The 22,186-nt window shown below is 41.6% G+C and overlaps 1 protein-coding gene across 8 annotated transcripts in view; it reads left to right on the forward strand.

Annotated features, from left to right (window-relative positions):
* Positions 1 to 22,186, forward strand: part of DIP2B (disco interacting protein 2 homolog B) — a 134,070-nt gene that overhangs the window by 42,378 nt on the left and 69,506 nt on the right. For 7 of the 8 annotated variants that reach the window (XM_073319096.1, XM_073319099.1, XM_073319098.1 and 4 more), the window contains exon 2: positions 16,360 to 16,431. The exons of the other annotated variant lie outside the window; for it this stretch is intronic. In XM_073319096.1, coding sequence (XP_073175197.1) covers positions 16,360 to 16,431 — 72 coding nt within the window. The remainder of the gene's footprint in view (positions 1 to 16,359; positions 16,432 to 22,186) is intronic. 8 annotated transcript variants of the gene reach the window in all.

Below are 22,186 nucleotides of genomic sequence, written 5' to 3' on the forward strand. Positions count from 1 at the left end.
TGGACATTTGTGAAAGTATTTTTTTGGCCACCAGGCTCTGAATAAGTGGCAATATCAGGGAAGGTAGAGGTTTGTTTGGACTACATACTAGCATTCCTTTAAAAAAAACACAAAAAAACCTAAATTCAGTGGGGGTTTCCAGGAGTTGGTCCCTTCTTCCTCTCTTCTTGCCAAGTTACTGGTGGAATTTGGTAGGAATTTCTGAGAGTTGATTCAGTGCTGCGGATTTCATATGGGACTTGGTTTGCTACAATTTTCAGGATAATTATGCTATAAATATTAAAGTGCCCAAAATAAACATTTGCTTGTGCTGTAGAATGACTCGTCTGATTTTGATAGTTTGCTTTTAATATCTGTGAATGCGGAGCAGTTAAATGCTGTGTTTGTGCTGTCTCAGGCCGCCAGTTTCTTCTCATGCCCCTGTCTGTGACTCTGGAGTGATGTCCTTGGCTGAACAATCTGGATGGAAGTCTGTGACAACCACTTTGTTCCTTCTGTTAATTGGGAGGCAAGGGGGCATTGTGGAAGGGAGCAGATGTCGCACCTTTGTAGCTTGCCAAATGTAATCTTAGGGCTTGTTTTGTCTTTGATTACCTTGGCTTTTTGGTGTCACTGCTTTTGTCTCGTAACTTTCCAGTGTTTGCCACTATTGGATCATGCTTGGCTGATTCAGCTGTGGTTGAACAGCATTTTCCCTCTGTAAATATTGTAATTATCTCAAGATATGTTCTGGTACCTCATCTGAGGGTACTGCCACTCTCCGCCCTGTGAGAGAAGGTGGAATGCCTGAGCTTCTGAACAGCATGTTTCCACATCTGGGTACTTTGCAGTGAGAAAAATCTTAGTTGCACAGTGTTTCAGGTTGGCTTTCTTTTGGTAGACGGGAGAATAAGTGCTGTGTAAGTTCTGTCTTCTACCACTCTATCCCCTTGCTGAAGGATCTCCAGATACTGATAAGTGTTTTAGCTATTTGTAGCCTAGCGGGACTGAAAGGAGTTAAACACCCAAGTTGCCTCCCTGTGGGTGATGAGCAGTTGGACAAATGTTGTCTGCCTTGCTCAGATTTCCTTTACAGAAGGGAAACAGAAGTCAAAAGCGACATCAGGTGTAATAGCCATTTAGAGCGCTGATAGGATGGGAGAAAGCCTTATTGCTGTTAATAAGGGCATTCCCCTTTCCACCCTAAAACATCAGGATACCTTGGGGGGGGTTCCTATTCCCCCTTTCCAAATGTAGTTATCCTGCCCTCCTCTTCTAGCCACTTGGGTGGTAGAATCCAGGGCTTCTCGAAAAGCCTCCATCCATATTGCTTTTCATCGCTGGTTGGGGTTCGTATACTGTGATGTAGTCTGATCTCTCGCCATTGCATGGAGGGAGGGAGCATGAGTACCGCAATGGTCTCCCCAGACTCTCAGAAACAGCAGCTGGCCATTCCCAAGCACAAAGCTATTCATAGCCCGAACCTTCTTCAATTCCAGTTGTCCAGTCTTTGGTAGAAGTCGCACCTTGACTTGCGCACCTCAGGTGAAGAGCCTGTCCTCCTGTTCCCAGTCCTTGGGTGCCTCACATTCTTGTTACATGGGCACCACCCTGACTTAGGCCCTGTGCACAGTGTTCTGGTCCCCTCAAGGAAAGTATTATGTAAGAGCTTGGTGTTAATATGAATTTTCTGGAAGTTTCTTGCCAGGTCTAAGAAGCCTAGTGGTGAAAGCACTGAAACAGTATACTGCATTACCTCTCTCCCCAGGCAAGAGTTAACTCCTCCTAGTCGTCGTCTTCTCTTCACTTGGACCCTACCCAGGCTTTCCAGGCTTTCAGCAGCTAACTCCTCAACTGTAGCCATATTACTGATAGAGTTAAATAATATTGCTAGTTTTGCTCTTGGAATATAAAAAATCAAATGCATACCAAGGATTTTTAGAAAGAATGCTAACTCTTTCTTTCTTGCTGCGTTAGCTGCAATCAGCTTAAAAACCACAGGAGTGGCACAGTTTGGAATGCCAGCACAAAGGTAGGTTGAAGCAGGTCCCATTGTGTCTTTTGCCCTGTGAAGACTGCTCTGAAGCCAACTTCAGCATTGGAACACCACGGAGTCTGTTGGAAGTTCTGCAAACGTGCCTGATGTTGGATCTGCAGAGTGCAGGCTACTAAACAAAGGACACCTTTGGCATCTGGCCGGTGTTGGAAACATTAAAACACGCTTCAGAGAGCTCTATTAATATTGTAAGTCCTAAACCCTGAAAGAGTGAGTGATAGAAGTCTCACAAAAGATGACAGCCATAGTCACTCCTTTGTTACTCTCTTCATAGGCTGACTTCTCTGGCTGTAGTACGGACCTTGTTTCCACAGGGTGAAATGTCAGCTGAGCTGTAGAATAGAAGAATTCAAGAACTTGATCAGGCTTCCATTTGAGTCAATTAAGAGAGGAGAAGCTAAACTGAGGGAAGAAACAACCTTGTCTAGAATTGAAGATGGATTACCTACTCCAACGGGAGACCGTCAGCAAAGGTGGTGTTTACTGTGAAGTGCCACAACTGCACCCCTGTAGCATTTCAAGTGTAGACAAGACCTTTTTCTTTTAATCTGGGGTGCAACCTCTTGAGGAAGAAATACGTGTGCTTCAGTCACGTGTGCTTCACTCCTGTAAATGGTACCATGAGGCACAAAAGTGTTTGATTTATCAGCAAGCCTTCAGATGACCAGCTGCTGTCGGGTAGTTGAGATGCTTGTAGCTCGTCTCTTCTCTTTTTAGCATTTTCATCAACTGTTTGACTAGAACCTTACTCATCCAGTGAGTTTTCTTGGAAACGTGTGAATTGAAAACCTTGCTCATTTGTTATGCTGTAAATTCCGCCATTGTGAGAGTTATGAAATCCGGGTTTCCCACCACAATAGAGTGATATCCTTGTGTTTCTGTCCCACTGGATGTAGGCATTCTTAAAGCATCATCAGAAATGAAGGATTTCTGGGGAGGGTGTTTGGGGTTTTTTGTGTGTTTTTTGTTTGTTTGTTTGTTTATTTGCATACTGGTATCTCTGAAACTTTGGGGGCAAACCCCATGTGGTTTAATTTCCTTGCATACTGCCTGTTCCACACACACCTTTTTATGAGACTATTTAAATATTTGAAACAAACGTCAAAATTATTTTAATATTTTCATAATCATTGGGTTATTAAAGTTTAACCTGCCCATATGCTCTTAGTATGTAATTTTTTCCAGAGTTACTAAGAAATGCTTCACTTTAAACATTTCATCCTGTTCTAACTTTTAAGGCCCCACAGTGTTTATCCAGCTTTAGTTATTTCTTGGCACTCTTGTATCCTGTTTTAATGTATGTGAAGGTGAAAGCAACAAATATTCAGCATCTTCACAGAGGAAGAATGGTCTTGTAGGTAAGACACTGCATTTGGGGCTTTCAGGAACTGAACCCAATCTTGTTTCTGCCACAGAGTTCCAACGCTTCTCTATGCTTTAATTCCCAGCCATAAAGGAAAAATACTACTTCCTTTTCCCTACCCTTTGTCTTATCTATTTTGACTGTAAGGCCTTCAGGGAAGGGGGACTGTCTCTTACTTTGTTTGTATACAGCTCCCTGATCTTGGTTTGGCTTGAAGGTGCTACCATAATGCAAATTAAATTATAATGCCTCAGGAATAAACCAAAGGCCGAAGCCTGCATGTGTCAAAGGAGGAACAAAGAAAAATGCTGTGATTCCAAGGTCAGTCTGTATATCTCTCCTATAGAGCTTCCTCAGGAAGTGTGAGGGAACTAACCAGGGTTGAGAAAAATAAAACCTAAAAGTTACCGTATGAACTCAGTCAATACTGGTTTTTCGCTAAGAAAGGGTCTTGGGGGAAGGCAAAGCCTAGTAATTTAAAAAAAAGATATCACGGGCTTCTTGTTACACATGGATAAATTGTAGGGATGGTTTAATTGACTAGGTACCGATCTGAATAACTTGCCCGTGAGATCTCTCAAGGAAACTGACTTTTGAGAACATGGAACCTCCTCTCCTCCTGCAGTATGTTTGCAAAATGATCTAGAGCTGTTTAAAACAGGCATGCTCTTATGGATAAGAACGTTACTGTCATAATGGTGCCTTCTCACAGGAGCTCTGTCACTTCCATTGGGAATCCCCATTTCCTGTAAGAAATTTGCTCTCAGCTGCAACCTGGCCTCAGTTTGAGCCTTGTTTTTGTTTTTTAAATCTCTAGGTGGTGGTGTTTTTAAAGTAGCACAAAGGATCCCAACCTTTCTGACTTATGCAATAAGCGCACTACAGAAAAATACTAAAATTTTGGAATCTGCAAAATTATATATATAGATATAGAATATATATGAAACCTGATATGAGAGGCACATGCTGTTTTGAGATATAAAAAAACCCAAGTGGTTAACATAGGTATTGGCTGCTCTGCAAACATAGGAACTTTCATACAGATGAGAATTTATGGAATAAAAGACAAATGGGGAATTCATTAAAATAATAATAAGTTCTTATATGGTGCTTTTCATACATAGCTCTTGAGGAGCACAATGAGGTGAAGTCACTTGCTCAGCACTCAAAAGGCCCATAGCAGACCCAGAAATTTTGCACTAGGCCATGCGGCCTAGTGTGAATCAGGTGTACATCTATTAATCTTTATGGGGGGGTGGTATTGAAATGACCAAAAATATTATTTTGTTGTGATAAATAAAATGAGCATTTGGTATTGTGTAGGTGACTATATAGATATTACACGTGTAATCTATATATAGATATAGATATTTTTAAACTGTCTTGGGAGACTGCGACTTTTGTAAAATGCAGGGTTCGATAATTAGGATTGTTCCCCTCATTTCAGTAGAGAGAGCCAGGCACTTCTGCAGTCAAGTCGAGGAGAGAGCTGCGTGTGCTTTCTGAGGGATGGGAATTAGTCTACAGTTAGTGACATCTTGGAGCAAACTAGTCTGAGTTAACTGAGGCTCAGTAAATGAGGGTTGTGTAATGGTTATTTAATGTCTCTGTATTTCCTTTATATTGGGAAGTCCGCTTCCTTTATCTCCAGTAGTTATATTGTAATTTTATTCATGTTTTTGGTAAGTGCACAGAATTTCTCTGACAGTTTACAGGTACCTTCAGTAATCATAGAATCATAGAATATCAGGGTTGGAAGGGACCTCAGGAGGTCATCTAGTCCAACCCCCTGCTCAAAGCAGGACCAATCCCCAATTAAATCATCCCAGCCAGGGCTTTGTCAAGCCTGACCTTAAAAACTTCTAAGGAAGGAGATTCCACCACCTCCCTAGGTAACGCATTCCAGTGTTTCACCACCCTCCTAGTGACAAAGTTTTTCCTAATATCCAACCTAAACCTCCCCCACTGCAACTTGAGACCATTACTCCTTGTCCTGTCCTCTCCTACCACTGAGAATAGTCTAGAACCATCCTCTCTGGAACCACCTCTCAGGTAGTTGAAAGCAGCTATCAAATCCCCCCTCATTCTTCTCTTCTGCAGACTAAACAATCCCAGTTCCCTCAGCCTCTCCTCATAAGTCATGTGTTCCAGACCCCTAATCATTTTTGTTGCCCTTCGCTGGACTCTCTCCAATTTATCCACATCCAGTATAGGAGCTTGGGAGCTTTAGTATAGTGGTTAAAGTTGAAGCAAAGGATGTTAACATACCTTGAGTTATTTCTAGTTAAACTAGAAATAATTACATTTTAAATCTAATTTTTCAGTCCATCCACTGACACCATCATTCCTACCTCACTCTCAGACACTAAAATAAAGAAACTCTGAGGTTAATTTAGAACCCTGTTGTTAGTTCACCAAATTGGGTGATTCAGCACATATGGCTTTTAAGATTACTACCCATAATACCTAGGCGTAATGGGGTGAATTAAGGACAGAATGTCAGCTGAGACTCTGAAATGCTTTTGTGGGATTAAGACAGACCCTCTTATTCTTCAGCATAGTTTTTAGTAGGTGAATTCATTGTAAGATAACTAAACACTATTTAAGACAGTGTAATCTACTAAGGTAAAGTATACTCTCTGGCCTTAATTATGGCCTTGATAGATCCAGTCAAGTACAACAGTTCGTGAAGCACTGAACATTTAGTAGATTAAATTTTGTGGCATAATCTCATCTTGGACGGCATACTTTTAAAATGGAAACATTGTGATTAGAAGAGTTTAAACTTGTTTATTACAAATCTCTAAATGTTCCATCTTATTTGTAGGGATTCCCATTATGTTTGCTATGCAGTGCTACAGATGCTTTCATAAGTCTGCACTGAGGATGCATGGCTGCGGCTCTGCTGAATTAAAATAGTTTGGTCATAATCTTCTTATGCTTTTAATACTGATAACACAGGCAATATAATGCTAATACTCAATGAGCAGGCCCTTGTAAGGCTGCTGCTGCACTCACTGACGTCCATGAGAGCTTTCCCATGGAATTCAATGGGAACACGATGATGCTTTTTAAAAGAAAACTGGAAAGCAAAACTGATTTGTTTCTGCACTTCGCTGTTTCTGTAGGATCTATATAGAGAGCCTCATTTTAAAAGAATGAAATAGCAGGCACTTTTTATTGGAGGACTCTCATCATAATTGGAGGACCTTGATGGTGACATCACAGCTCAAACCTGCAGGTCTCCCAGATGAAAGATGTGTGGGATTTTTAAGGCTGCATCAACAGAGGGCCTTTAACAGAGTTAGGGAATGATGTAAACTTGTTTTTTACACTGTTCGGCTGCTGTAGACCAGGACATGCTATGTTAGAGTGCTGTCTGATGTTGTTAAACATGCCTGTAGTTACAAGGCTGTCGTGGTTCTGGACATGGAACCCAGCAACATTGTGTTAGAAACAGAGTTTGTGGTCCCTGAGTTTGGTTAAAAGCTCATTGTTGATGGAAGTTGACTCTTTTTTCCCTCTCTGTCCTCAGTTGGGGACTGTGGGAACTGCAGCTCAGGTCTGAGCTTTGAGCTGTGATGTTGGCAACCAGGACTTGCAAAGGTAGCTGACGTTCTCCAGTAAAAAGAAGGAAGTAGAGACCTGTGTGTTTTTTAATCTTAAAAAAAGACCAAATAAATACATTAAAACACAGTAAAGAAAAATGAGGCTGCTATTCTGAATCATAAAGAAATAGTAAAGGTCACAAGCACAAGACTTTTAATATGCAGTTTACCTGCTGGGGACCATACCTAGCCCTGGAGGCCTTGTCTAGGCTAGATGAAAGGTATGGTGTTAGAGCTTGTTAACCAACATGTTCTAACTAACATGTAAAAAAATCTAGTGCAGACAAGGTACGCTGCCTTTAACACATGCTAAGCTGGTTGAATTGAAGCCTAAGCTTGAGGCTTTAACTCAACCAATTTAGCACATGTTAAAGACAGCATTCCTTCTTTACATTCAGCTTCTCATGTGTATTCTGTAAATCCTAATCTAGGCAAGGCCTAGAACTATTGGTTGCCTGCCAGGTATGTGTTGGGGCTTTAGCTCTGCCATTTGATTCAGCATCTTTCCTACCAAGGACAAGAAACTCGGTGTCAAATTGCAGCAAAACCAGACTTTATTTTGTATAGCCTCTTTGAAACAGACTGTGTCCCCAAAGTCTTTAGAACTAAATGACATTGTTTCAGGAGAGGTCGCAGAACGTTAGAGAGATAGGAGTGAAAAGCAGGGGCAGGTGCAGGCAAACAGAAATACGGTATGTCAAGGTAACTTACAAACGAGAGACCCCTGAGATATTGGTGCCATAGTATTAGTGATTCCTTCCTTTTTTTTTTTTTTTTATGGTAAGCCATTATGATATTTACTGTTAGAAGAGAACAGTTAAATTATCCTCATGGGCTCACAGATCCCTCAGACTGACTACAGTAACAAAGCATCTACAGGAATATACTTCACTGGAATCTGTAAATAAGCACTTAATATTGACATTTCTAAAATGCAGACAAGCCCATTAGAAGATTTAATATGTTACTGGACACATTAAGTGTTTGGAGTCTTTGTCTGGGGGATCTTCTGCCCTACGTGATTTTTTTCCTTAATTTTGCCATTGTAGTGATTGTGGTATTGTTAGACAGTGAATGATTCAGTGTTCTGATTCCGTGGGGGGAAGGGGAACGAGGATGTTGAAAGAAGCATTGTCTGAGCATAGCTGGATTAGCTGGTGTTACCACCTTGCACTGTTTGAGGACCGCTGTTTAGAATGGATCATTGAATCCCATTGCTAAAAAGTGGCCTTGAGTCACAGGGTGGTGTTAGTCGGGAAGTTGCAGGCTCCTATGTTTGCAGGATTTTGGTGTTGGTGTAACAATCACTTGTGACTCATTGGGCCAATCTCCACCCCGGTGTAAGTTCGTGCAGTTAAATTTTGATCCACAGAGTTGTGCATCTGCTCACACCAATGCTGAATTTGGTCTGTCTCTTTATCACAACCCTTCCCTGCTGTGCCCTAAACTGAGCCAGATCGTGCAGATGGATTTGTATAATGAAGGTTAATACCATTTTTCCTTGAAGGAATAGAAGAAAAATCCTATCAAAAGGAATTTTAAAAGCTGTTCTGCTTTAAAAAGATCCTTTAAAATGTATTTATAAATACTGTAAAAAGCAAAGTAAATGTGTCAGCTATTATATGATTATAACGAAGTGTATTCTAACTACTAAGAAACAAGGCTTAATGTTAAACCAATTGTTTTATAGCTATTAAGTTTTTCTTTCAGTTTTCAGTTAATTTCAATTAGACTTTATTGGCGTGACAAGCTATGCAAGATACATACCCACTTTTACCAGGCATCTGAGGGGTATCATTGATACCAATATAATTTTGATGAGAATATTTTTTTCTTGATTGTGTTCTTTTCCATATGATAAATATTGATTCTCCAAACCTAATCCAAATGCCCACTGTTCCAGTATTATAATGTGCTTCCTTTTTATTCCAGCAATAATTGAAATTCATGTAGCTCCCTGTCATGCCAAATGCTGTGTTGTGGGACGGGCTGCATCGGTGATGTCAGCGCACCCAGTGTTAGCAAGCCTCTGGCTGCAGAGCCAGCACAGCATTTGTTTTTGAGGGTCCCACTGTAATGGTGGTTATTAAAAATCCTGGCTCTACAGAGAGTTGGATTTTAAAAAACCCCAACTTTTAACACACACAGAATCCAAAGTCTTCTCTCATTAAATCGTAACTCCAACGGTGGTCTAAATTACTTATTTCCTTTTGGTTTATTACAGTTTATAATCAAGGATTTTCAACTCTAGAACCATAAACCCTTGAATAAACTCGAAATTTCCTTATATATTTACGGGTAGACTTTGCTCCAGGAAGGAAAGGAAACAAACTTTCTGAATTCAGATGCTTAGCTTGTGTTAGTGGTGGTGTATTTATCCACCAAGTTTAACATTTTACTAGGGAGTCCTAGGTTGTTTACATGTATGCGTGCCTAGTGGCACAATTTTAACAGATTAGCACCTCTTGGGTTATGTGGTGGAAATGACTGAACTCTCAGGAGACCAGCACGGAGCAAAATTCTTTCTCACTTTGACTAGATTAGAGGCAACCCTTACGTATACAAGTAGACCCTGCTCACCCAGGTAATCTCATAATGGGGCAGTGCTTAAGAGTAAGTATTTGCAGGATCATTTTTTTCTCCTGGAAAATGGAGATTTTTAACTTTTTAAGAAACAGCACTTATCTAGAGAGAGACCACCTGCAAGTCTTCTCGCATCAGTAAATCACCAGCTGGTGAAATTACCTGTTTCAGGTAGGTGAAGGAACAATTTAGCATTTGTTCATTTGGGATTTACTGGCTAGCTGTTGGGGTGGAAGAACATAGTACAGCTTCCATATCTAACTGTTTTGTGTAGCGTCTGTCCTACAAACCTTATGATATGCTTTGAAAAGTTTCATTTAAAACAAGGAAGTTGGCAGAGGTGGAAGAACGGGTGCATGAGCAAAGGGGGAACAGTGGTATCAAGAGATTTGGAATGATAGAAGTAGATTAGAGGGGGAAATGCAGAAAGAAGCTGCACAGGAAAAGGCTGTTTCTCCCCCACTGATGACAGTACAGAGGGGAAAAGGTGCCAGAGACCCAAATCTTTGGGGCCCACAAAACAGCTGTAAAAACAAGGAGGCCAATTTTGACTTGGCTGCTGAAATGTCTAGGGGTTCCTGAGGAGCTGAGGTCGGGGGAAGGATGCAGTTGAGTTTTTTTTGTGTATGTAAAGGTGGCCAGCAGCATTCTGCACATGGATGGAATGTGCAGAGCCGAAAGCCATGGCATCAGGGATTGACGACAGAGCTGGGAGTCTAGGGGGACTCTTTTCACTCATGGTCTAGTGTTGTGCTTACAGAGCCTGGATCCATAACTCTTTGGCGTGAATAGGAGTCTTTCTAGAGGCCTCAGTGTTCTTTGGATCAGGCCTACAAAGGCGAGGAGAAATCGTGAGACGGATGAGGAAAGAACGTTATATATGTGAATCCAGGAACCGCTTGATTGATTCTGGGGCTATGATTAGAGGCAAATGAAATACTTACTGTAATGGATTTGTTATGGATGGTTTGCTTTCTCCTGAGAAGGAAGGAAGGACTTTTCCCATCAGAGATGGAGGAAGCAAGGCTGTTGCTGACATGGAATATAAATAAATAGTAAGTGTTGTAGTTGGGAGGAAGGCCAAACGTATGCCTCAGCATTAAGGATTATTGTTGAACTTGTTTCCTAGGGATGTATGAGCATTTTTAAAGCTAAATTGTTTGTATTTATTTTTGTAAATACTTCCTCCTGAGTCTACTGTCTTGTTCTTGTGCAGATGGGAAAAGGGGTGGGGTTATTGAGGGCATCTAAATCATGTGAAAGAACTCCATGCTGTAAAAGGTTCAAAGCTTTGCAGTTTTACCAGTTCCCTTTGCATAAATCGCTGTCTTTCTGTGATGGAAGGGAACAGTTCTTGAGATTGCAATCTTATTGTCTTGCTCTCTTCCTGTTGCTGCAATTTATGACACATTCTGTGAGGAAATCCTTATTTATGTTCAGATCCAACTGTTTCCATTTCCTGCAGATCAGCAGAATGGGCAGGAGGGAGAAGGAGCACTTCTGTATTTTATTATTGTATCTTCAGCTTTGAATAGATTCAGATCCAGTTTGGATGTTTTAGGACTGAAGACAAGAGATTTCAGACAGTTGTAGGTAAATTGCTCCCATGTGATTTATCAGAGGGACTCTCACCCTGAGAACTAGTAACATCAATGCAGGCACAGTTCTTGTGTGGCTACAATAATTAAATCATAGTTCTATATCCCAACTCATGTTGCTTTTAGGAGCAGTTCTTTACTGGATTTACAGACTTTGCTCAGCTTTACAGAATTATTTGGGTGGGAAGCAAATGCTGTTAGAGGGCTTTCCCAAGCAGCAAAAGACCAGAAGTCCGAAGTGCAGATAATGTGATGTTTATTGGGGTTAGTTTCCAAGCAAGTGTATTCTGAAGCCCTTCACACCAATTGGGCTTATCTCTACCCTGCGTCCCCCTTCCCGGCTCTGATGCCGCAGAGCGTTTATCCTGCGTCCCCCTTCCCAGCTCTGATGCCGCAGAGCCTTGCCTGTGCCTCCCTAACATATTGTAACGTAATTCTCTAACCAATTATATCCCACTACCCTAATTAACTTACACCTAGCAAAATTAATTATGCAGCACACAGGAACAATTAGAGAACCAGACAGATTAACAATAGTAAAGTGGGGGCCATAAAGATAAAACAATACAGAAATGAGGGTTTCACAGCCACTGATAAGTGATTTCTTGCCAGACTGGATGCTATCAAACTAAGTTTCTTTAACCATTTTAAGATCTATTTCTTTATTTGGTGGTGATGGGCACTATGAGGACAAGATTGTCTTCCTAAATACCCAATACTACCTTATTTCAGTGTGAAATAAGGCCCATATACTGCTGGACTGATTTTGATTCTTTGTTTTTATACCCCTGTAACTAGCGAAGTGATAAAAATACACCTAAGTTCTTAAAGTATAGGCCTTTACGGGCAGGCCTGAATATCTGTATTCTAAAAAAAGGAGTACTTGTGGCACCTTAGAGACTAACAAATTTATTTGAGCATAAACTTTCGTGAACTACAGCTCACTTCATCGGAGGCTTATGCTCAAATAAATTTGTTAGTCTCTAAGGTGCCACAAGTACTCCTTTTCTTTTTGCGGATACAGACTAACACGGCTGCTTCTCTGAAACCTGTATTCTAAACGATGCTTGTGGGTTTATCACCCCCTATATACCATGTTGCTAAATCCTGTCTTATTCTGGAAGATACTTGAAAGGGATCTTGATCACTTGTGGGTAAATTGGTTCTGCACCTCTTTTTTTTAAGGCATTGCCCCGGTGTTGTGTCCAGATTCCTGTTTGGGTTCGTGACATTCTGCCTCTCTATATTCTCCTTGTAGCTTCAATTGCATACAGAATTGTTCTTCACTGCCTGTCCTAAATTCTTGTATAACGTTCCTGTGTGGTGTTAAACAGCTGCTGCATGCGTGTATTGCTAAAGTGATTTCTGAAAGATCCATTGTGGTGTTCAGTGCTAGTCACCATAGAGTTTAGTTGCTGAAACTATGTGATTTATTGAGTGCAGTGAGGTGAACAGCATATTAGAGCTTTAATATCACTCCACTGCTTTTTCTGTCTTTTCCCTTGAAACTTTTTAAATTATTTATGCATTTCTCAGATTCCTTAAAAGAGTCACTCATGTTTCAAATTTGCAAACTGTGACACGATTATATTTGTTGTTATAATGATGTTTATGATGCGTGCAGTGGAACACAAGAGTTTTCTGTTTCAATCTGGTAAAACGTGTGGCTCCCGTTGTCATCTTCACTATTTTAAGGCAATGAATTAATTGCTGTAGCTCATGTTCAGCAAACAAAAGGATTTCCCTAAAATACCCCAAATAAACTGCAAACAAAAGAGCCAATTTTAGTGGGTTTTTTAAATAAAATAAAAATTTATTTAATTCCAGATGATAAATCTGGAGCAGTTTTTAAAGTAATTTCTTAAATATTTAATTTCCCCAGTATCTCTTTACTGATCCTTGGTTTGCCTGCATGGTGTCTGTTAGAGACACAAGCTGAAATGAGGCCAAAATGCTATTGGAATCTTTCTGCAGTATTTCAGAAAGCTGCAAGATCAATCCAATGTCTTCTGTTGCTTTCCCCTCCCTTCCCCAGGGAGCATCATTCCAGAGCTTGACATTAACCTTTATGCATGTACTGAAATGGCAGCATTGAGCGCCAGTTGGATTTAAAATAAGTCTGGCTAGCAGCTCGCTTCAGAAAGGCAAACACTGTTGCCACAGCACAGAGGTGAGTAAGGATATAAGGAGAGGAAATCATTGAGATTTTCATTTCACCCCATTTGCCAGGGCACTTGGTGACTTAAAGCTCCCTGCTTGGAGACCCCGTAGTAGTACCAAGTTACAGCACCACAGGACAAGAATGGAGCATCTCGACCTTCTTTCTGCTTCCTAAATTTGATCAAGTTGGAACTTTTCCACTGTTTTAAACCTACCTTGCAAGAACCTACGCAGCTCTTCATTAGAATTGTTCTGTGAAGGGCAAGTAAAATAAAATCTTTCTCATGCTAGAGGTCAAGTTCATCTTGAACCTCGGATAGATCGTTTTTGACAGTTTCTGCAGTGCCGGTTTAGATTTTTTATTTTGTATGTTAGTCTGTTCTCAGCACTATCCAATCACCAAATAACCATATAGGTCCTCCAGATTGGTTGGTAATTAAACTTGCAGTTGGTTAATGCTGATGCCTGTCTGAGTTACCTTCATGTTTTTCAGTAGAAGTTCCCACCTTCTTCACATTTTTCTTGGCTGGTTTATTAACTGGAACTCTTAGTGTTCCAGTGAAGATGGTGAGAATTCCACTGACTCGCCATTAGTGAGAGTGAGCGATAATGCAAGCATCTTTTCCTGCCCAGATTTTAACAAGAAATTGGATCATTACAAATTGCCAAGCCTTAAATCAGGAGTGTTGGTATCAGAATGTGTGCTGGCTGCTCTGTGCTGCCCCCTCCCCATAGCAATTCCTGCAATCCGCAGCGGTGTTTTGTTACATGCAGTGTAAAACCGCTAACACAAAGGATACCCGTTAAATCTGGAATAGAAAAAACACCCTATTGCCAAATAGTGAATTACAAGCAAAAGCAAATGGGTTAGGTTTGGAGGGAAAAGATCTCTGTCCCTCTCTGTGCAGGAGTCCTGGTCTTCCAGTTAAGATAGGAATGGCAGCCTCTTCAGTCTCTCTTCCACCCAACAGATCCAGTAGGGGAGTCCCACGGTCACACAGAGGCTGGCCTCGAAAAATGTATAGATAAGAATCTCCTGGAAAACCTACAGTTGATCCCTTGTACTTGTAAAGTGGACGTTAACACAGTGCTGTCAGAGTGCTTTGGGCAGACCAGAATCCTGTAGCTGCATTTAAGCTCATTTGTCTCTGCTTCTGTTTTTGAAGGTGTAGTTTTGTTATACTAACATACCTTTCCCATGAGCTGGGTTAATTTAACCAGCTGCATATTGCAATCACGCTTATAAACTTGTACTTTGGTTGGCCTCTGTTTCATGAACATTTTAATTCTCTGTTGCTTGATTTGTTTGGACTTGTCGAGGCCTGGCTTAAATGCTATAAAAGAGAGAAGTTGAGATAAAATTTATTTTGTGTGTGTGTGTTTACCAGGCAGCATAAAGCAAGCACTGTGTTCAGCACTTAGTGTCCAGGTGCTTTTAAAAAAATGCACCTAGAATTGAGATTAACTCTCCAATGTAAATGAAGCGATCTTGTTCCATTTCATAGTGAACAGGTGCCCATGCCACAAAATCACCTTCCCAATTGATACTGATTGGCCCCTTTGGCTGCAATTTCAGCAGAGAGGACAGGGCCACAGAAACTGAACTTTTCATCACCTCTAAGGTGAGACCTTCCAAGTCAGAGCTGAAGGACATTAGTGGGAAAAGGTTGGGGAACCTTGCAGTACTGCTGCCCGTGCTATCCCTGTCCTATTGACGGTGTCTGACGATTTGCTGTTTTTGCAACAACAAATCACTGTAAAAAGAAAATGCTGTAAGTGATCAGTGGTTTCTCGATATGATATTGGCCTTGGTTCTGGCTATACTCCATAGTACCAAAGAATTCTGTTTTTCTCCCTGCTGTGTGTTTGATCACTTCCAACCTTTTGGCTCCTGAGAGATTGGGCCAAACTACAAAGAGGCTTGAAATGCTTCAGGGCTTTTTTGTTGTAATCCCTTCAAGGTTTCAGTCTTTTTTCTGCGGTTCAGATGTAATGCGAGAAATTAAAGTAAAAGACAGCAGCCAGATGGTACTTCTCATGGGTCAGACAGATTAGTATTTTTAGAAAAAGGTCTCTTATTTCTTTGCTCTCTGTATGGGGCCTTCTCTTTGTGAACCTTTAAGCACTTACATAGTACAGCACTCTTGAGAGGCAAGTAGTGGTATTATACCCATTAAATAGATAGGTAAATAGAGACCCTGTGAACTGCATTAGATATCAGTAGGGCAGAAGACACAATATAGTGTTGGTATATAAGACCCTAAGTACTGAGCTGTTGCCATTCACAATAAATGCTTGGTGATCTGCCCATCCTTGCTGGACAGTTCAGTCACCTGAGGTGGGTCTGTCTCTAAGTTTACTTTTGGATTAGGGTGAAGCATTTCCTTCTGGAATAGGCTGATCATAGTCCCTCATCAGCTCTCGTTAAGGTCCACTGCAAGCCTCTCTTTTGTTGGTTGGTTTATTGTGACTAAGCTCTGCATTTGCTATTGCCTTTCCCCTGTTCCCTTTAGCAGATGGGAATTGTTCCCTTTTGCTGGCGTCTGGTTGGGTGAGTTTGTCCTTGGGCCTTGTCCTGTGGTGCCTGAGCTAGCTGGTTTTCACTGTAGGTTTTTACAGTGTTGATCTCCTGCTAAGACAGTTCTGATTCAAATCACCCCATTGAAGGGGTATATATTAAACGGTTGCTTCCACGGAAGAGGTGAAAGCCCCATTGTTTAGCTGAATTAAAATTAAACCTGAGACCCTTAGAAAAATGCATAGTAGGGAACACTGGCTGAGGGTGTTGATCTAGCAGGGACCTAGTAGTCTGCTTCCATCTGTCACTTCTGTGAGTAAATCATAAGACTGCAATACCTTGACAAATACCTTGGTTCTTATAAGTCATTCCTGCTGCCCATATGGTGACACCTCACACAGCCCATTATTGTGCGGCAAGGCCATGCAGCTAAAATCCTCTTGCAACAGAGCACATCAAGGACAAGGTAACGTGACTTTCCTGTTTGATTTTAGGGGACATCACCCAGAAGGGGTATGAGAAGAAAAGGGCGAAGCTGCTGGCTCCGTACATCCCACAGACACATGGTAAGTACGGTCTCTCGGTCCAGATTAAGAGCTTTGATTTACTGCATCAGCCTTGTCATTAAAGGGGTCTTATAATGTGAAGATGGGGGCTGAGGGCTTGGATCACTTACCTGTCAACTCCAGATTGCCCTTGCCTCAGTTTAGTTTGCTTTAACTGTTTCACAGTTCCATTGTAGGGGGCCAGATGGCAGCAGTAGAGTCATAGGCAATAGAGCCTTTCACCTCTAGGTTGCTGGTTCATATCCAGGTCAGAAGTTCCTGAACGTTCCCACCAGGTGGGTGTTTGGCCTATATGAAGTTTCATGCGCCTCAAAGCATTTCCCAGTTGGGGCGTGTGATCTCACTGAAAAGTAAAACACCAGCACCGGCAGCTCTTTCTCCCTTACCAACTGAGAAGTTGAGGGCTTGAACTGGCCATGAAGTCCAAGCTCCCCTCTGATCCTCAGAGTATCCCTCTGGAGCAACGTGGAGGAAGCTTGCAGTGATGCCGCTTGTGCTGTACGTGTTCTGCAGATATATACAGCCCTTCTGTCTCCATGGCTGGTAATCCAACGTGTTCAGCAGCGTAAGCTTTGCAGCAAATCCACTTTTCTGGATAGGAGCTGGGCACCTTCCTGTTTTCCCCTCTGCTTGTATCAGGGGTGCGTGTGTGTGAGGGGTGGTGTGCCTGGGGAGGATGGGCGGGCGCTCTTGCATAAGAGAGCTAGAGCTACTTAGCCTGGGCTATTTCATCTCTCTTCCTAAGTCTGAGAGCTAAAAAACCTACTGTGGAAATGCTGGAATGGCAACTTGTCTACCTCAGAAGCAGAATGGACACTGGCTCGCTTGGAGGTTGACCCATGGGAAACTCATTTTCAGAGCACACTGGCTTGGCCTTGAATTATGAAATGTGGGATTCCTTTTTAAAATGTACAGGGCCAAATTTAACGTACAAGCCTCAGACCTGCAGCTGGACCCTTTACATCCATGAGGAGTCCCACTATTGTCCATGAGGTTCTGTATCGGTGCTAGGTTCTGCCTGTGTAGGTGGGATCGGGCCACAATTAGCACATTGGTATCTGAGCACCCCACAACTGTGCTGATGAGCACCATGGAAACACTTACCCTTATGACTAGGCTGTGGGTTTCCAGCTTCATCTGCTTTTATGGTCTGAGATGGTTACGGTCAAGTGAAGCAAAACATTATTTGGAGAAAAAAGGAAGTTTCCAAATGCAGAAGCTTTAACGAGCCCTTTGTCAAAATGTGGATTATAAAGAACAGTCTAAAAATTGTTTAACTAAGTTAATTTGCCAGTTCATAAGTCCTGCCCTACAAATGCTCTCTGAAGCCGTTCCTCATGTTTGCTAAAGAGGTACTGGTATCTTCATAATTGGCCGTGTTACCTTATTTACCAGACTCGCTGAATTCACTTGTCATTTTGTTTACATTAATTTTCTTTTATTCAGAGATCCTTAGCAGTGGGGCTGGCTCTGAATGTAGGATAATTAGAGATGGATAATTGTAAACTCCTCTCTAGGGCAAGGCCTAAAGCACCTCCAATAATTAATAGCAGGATACTTGTGCAAAAATAATTGCACTATTGATACACTGGAAAGTCTTTATTAAAAAAAATCAAATAAAGCTTCTTGGTTTTTGCTGTGGATCAGAAGTGAATTGGTATGACAGACAGAGTGCTCCATGACTTAACTGTTACTGTAATTGACGGATAGTGAACTAATGCCCAAAAGGGTAGAGGTTAAAGGGCTTTGATTTAATGTCAACTTGTCAGCACTGCTTTGACCAGATTGTGAATGTGCATGTGTTCATTTATTTATTTATTTTGAAATGGCGTTGATTCTTTTCACTTCTGATGGTATTCATCTGGAGCTCAAAACAAAAGAACTCTGTCATTGTCATGTGTAACATCTCTTTTGTATAGAATCTGCTCTCTCTCGTTAGATTTCTCACCTTTTCTTGGTTCATACAACAATAGCTCAAATATGCTCTCATCTGAAGGTCTGCTTCCCGGTATTAGTCACTGGAGTGACTTACTGCTGCAGTAAATATTTTAAATACAAAGGCTATGGAAATGGACAGAGTGTGCTGTTACCAACCTAATACATTGACGCAAGCAATATAAGCAAAAATCCTATTTTGACCTTGCATTTTGAAACTGTCATAGGCAGCTGAGGAGTGCCTGACTAGACAGCTGTTTGATAGAAATTTCTCTTAGATTTGATGAGGTGACAGTCAACTCTTATCATTATTGTATTAATGAAGAAATATAGAATGACATGTCTGGGTTTAACAGAGACTAATCCTTATAAGCAGGGATCCATCGAGCAGATCTTGCAAGCTCTGTTGACTCAAGGCATATTCTGGTGAAGTCTTTGGCCCTGAGGAAGTTGGGGTATGTGGGCTCCTTTCACACCTTCAAGCCACTTCTCTTCACAGATTTGCTCTTGGCTTGGAGTTCAGTATGCGGCAACCAGGACCAATAGCAGTAATTCCATAAGCTGCTCCGTATGCATTGATGTGGCCCTTTGTGCCTGTCACTTTACATGCATGTTTATTTTGGAAAATGTTTAATTAGGGGGGAAAATGTCTGGAGAGACTGTGCATGGTCCTGCTGCACTAATTGACATGCTTCTCAAGGCAGGGGAGCGAGTCAGAGCATTGGGCGAAACTAGGGCCAGATACCATGTCACTAATTAAGGTGGAATTCACTACTGCCATTCTGACAGTCTTGTGGCTCTTTTTGGGCCCAGTCCAGCAGTCTCTAGTCTGGCAAATCAGTGAGATTTACACATGCATAAGCAATGCAGGATCAGTCCCTTAGTTTAAAAGGGTCTGATGTTTTCCCCCTCTGATGGCATGAAGAGAATTGATTTTTCGTCTTCAGAAGAAAATTATAACAACCCTCAGCACTTAATTAGTGCATTACATTCTTAAAGCACTTTTCAAATGTTAACTAATGCTCAGGCACATCACTCTGTAAGATTTCAGAGTAGCACAGATGTGGGGGAAACGAGGCACAGAGCGATACAGTGATGTGCTGCAGCAAGTCAGTGGCAAAGTCAAGATCAGAATTTGGGAGACCTTTTCTCCTATCCTTGTGCCCAGTCCACTATGCCACACGGCCCCTGGGAGTTGCCTCCCTGTTTGAGGTAGGACAACAATGTTAGTCCTTTGAGAAATTCATTTTCCTAGTGTAACATCCATTTTTTCAAAAATTAACATACTGGAGCTGTGATCCTGGACTTACTCGCTGCTCTAAGTTTGCTGACAGCCGCTAAGTAGACTATGCGGAATCTTATTGTAACAGACGCCACAGTTCATACATATTAAAGGCTTGTCCACATGGGGCTATTTGGGAAAGTTAAGGCGGATCAACTAAAGTTATGAAGTCACCTTTAGTAGGATTGGCCTTAGCTTTCCTGACTGTACCTGTGTAGACATGACCTCAGAAACCCTATCTGTGAATGCTGCGGCGAATGCTGCATGGACCAAAATAGAGGGAAGGGGGACACCTCAATTCATATTTATACCACAGTTTGTGACTTAAAAAGGAACAGCTAGCCTGAGCCACAAACAGCCCTGTGAAATGAAAAGGGGCCTAACTGCTTTGTGGGTGTAGGGCTGACATTTGGACCTCCCATTGCTGAGGCAGAGCTGAGCCTTTGGCGGTGGCTGAATGCTTCTGTAGGACATTTTAAAAAGTACATTGCAGCTATGATAAACGTTCACCATAGGGGATGTGAGAACAATTGTGTCTTTCAGTTCCACTTCCATCTGTGGAGACAAGTGTCACCCAGAAGGCTCCAAGCCACCGAGTGAGCCTTGTTTGGCTTGATTAGGACCTTCATCTTTATAGGAGCTTGCTATTTGCTTGGATCGCTTATGTCTCATTGGCGTTAACCACCTCCTGCTTGGTAGATGCTGGAAAGGGAAAGGTTGTCAGGGATGTCATTTGCGAAGTGTGCACTCTTGCAGGAAGGGTAAAAGAGGCAGTTCAGATAAGGGACATTGACAATTCTCTTAGAGAACAGGAAGCACATGTTCACTTGAGGATAGAATGAACACAGCTGAATTTAGGTTGGCATGGTGGTAAGAAATTGGGGCCTAGTGGGGTGTGTCCTGATGCCCATTATTCTGGATGGGGTCAAGTGAGATGCACTGTCAGAAGTGCACAGGACACAAGAAAAACTGGTGTGATATCCTAGTAATCTGTATGTCGGAAAGTCACTTCTGCCGGGAGGATAACTGGAAGCCTCTGGATCCACGTGATGACCCAGTGGTATTGGATTTATTTCCATTAGTGGGTGACATGGATTTCTAAATACACATTATAAGCAAGGCAAATCCATTACATGGCTTAATGGGGTTTTCCTCTAGTATTATCCCTGTCAGTTGCAATATTTTGCAGAGTTCTTTAATAACCATGCTTATTGTTAGCATTGGGAGACCTGTAGATGAGACACGTAGCACCTCATGTATCACTTGAGTTTGATTCTCATTGTGGACTAGGATATATTTGCTTCCTCGCTTAATTTAATGAGCTACTGTCCTCCTCAGATCGCTGCAAACCTGGCAAAGTATATACAGCTCTTTGGCTCAGGGAGTGCAAATGCAAGAAAACCTTGTTGCCAAAATTAGCAACTCTTGCAACCAGACACACTGTTAGCTAACACTGTTTTCTTGCTATTGGAGATGATGCATTATGTAATCAGTTCCTAAGGATAGGACAAAAGAATCCTCTCCTTATGTATAAAGGAAATGATGTTCACCAAGCCCTGATTTACTGTCAGAACCTTTGTCTGCATCAGGGAGAGTTCTTACCCCCTCCTCACGTTAATAAGAAACTACATTATTGGGGATTGTCATGAAGACTTCCATTAAACATGCATCAAAGGCTTGCAGATCTTTCATGGGCAGTTTTTTTGGGGAACAAGGAATTCTGCAAACAAAACAGATGTCTGAATCTGCCAGAATTTTTGGTGCCTTCATGTTTCCAAATAATCCTTGTGCTGTAACGCTGCTGATCTTTGTTCTTTATTTTGGGCTTCTCTCCCTTCCCCTTGCACAATGTGCACATGCTTTCCTTTAGGACTCTGACTTGATCCCAGGTTTCTACAACATCTAGTGAGAGAGAACAGAGTGCGTATTGGTTTGCATGCAGTTAATATTCCTTCTGATAGTCCTTGAATCACACAAACATCTGAAAGTTAATGAACTAGTCCAAAATATTCCTTGTGAAAATTGCTGGAGGATTGGGCATGCAGGAATAACGTTCAATGAACATAGATCCTGTTGTTTTATGGCCAGTGGATTATAGGGTTTGTATATTTTTGGTTTGTGTGTTTGCTAGATTAGGAGCAAGGCAGAGTTTATCAAAGCTCTAAAATGCAAAACAGAAAGCAAAAAAGAATTTCTCTACAATTTGGAAGGTATTTTAAAATGCAGACTACTTTGTTTCAGGGGGAAAATAATCTTTGACTGTTCTGCACAAAGGCTTGGCTTTCTCACTCTCTGAAGTATACAAGAACATAGTCAAATTACCCTTGGTGCAGCTGACACTAACCACCTGTAGGTAAACAGCAAACAAATGAGGAAAGCCCTTATTATGTGCCCAGTGCTGAAAGAAATTACATGAGTTGGGTGTAGAGGGCCTTCAGCATCTCAGAGCCTGAGGCCTCTGGGAAGAATAATGTAATGATGAGTATAGAACACTGGTTTGGAGGGGTCGGAAAACATATGAAATGGAGTCTTGAGTGA

The sequence above is a fragment of the Lepidochelys kempii genome, chromosome 20 (assembly GCF_965140265.1).
Source record: "Lepidochelys kempii isolate rLepKem1 chromosome 20, rLepKem1.hap2, whole genome shotgun sequence".
In the NCBI taxonomy this organism is placed as follows: Eukaryota; Metazoa; Chordata; order Testudines; family Cheloniidae; genus Lepidochelys; species Lepidochelys kempii.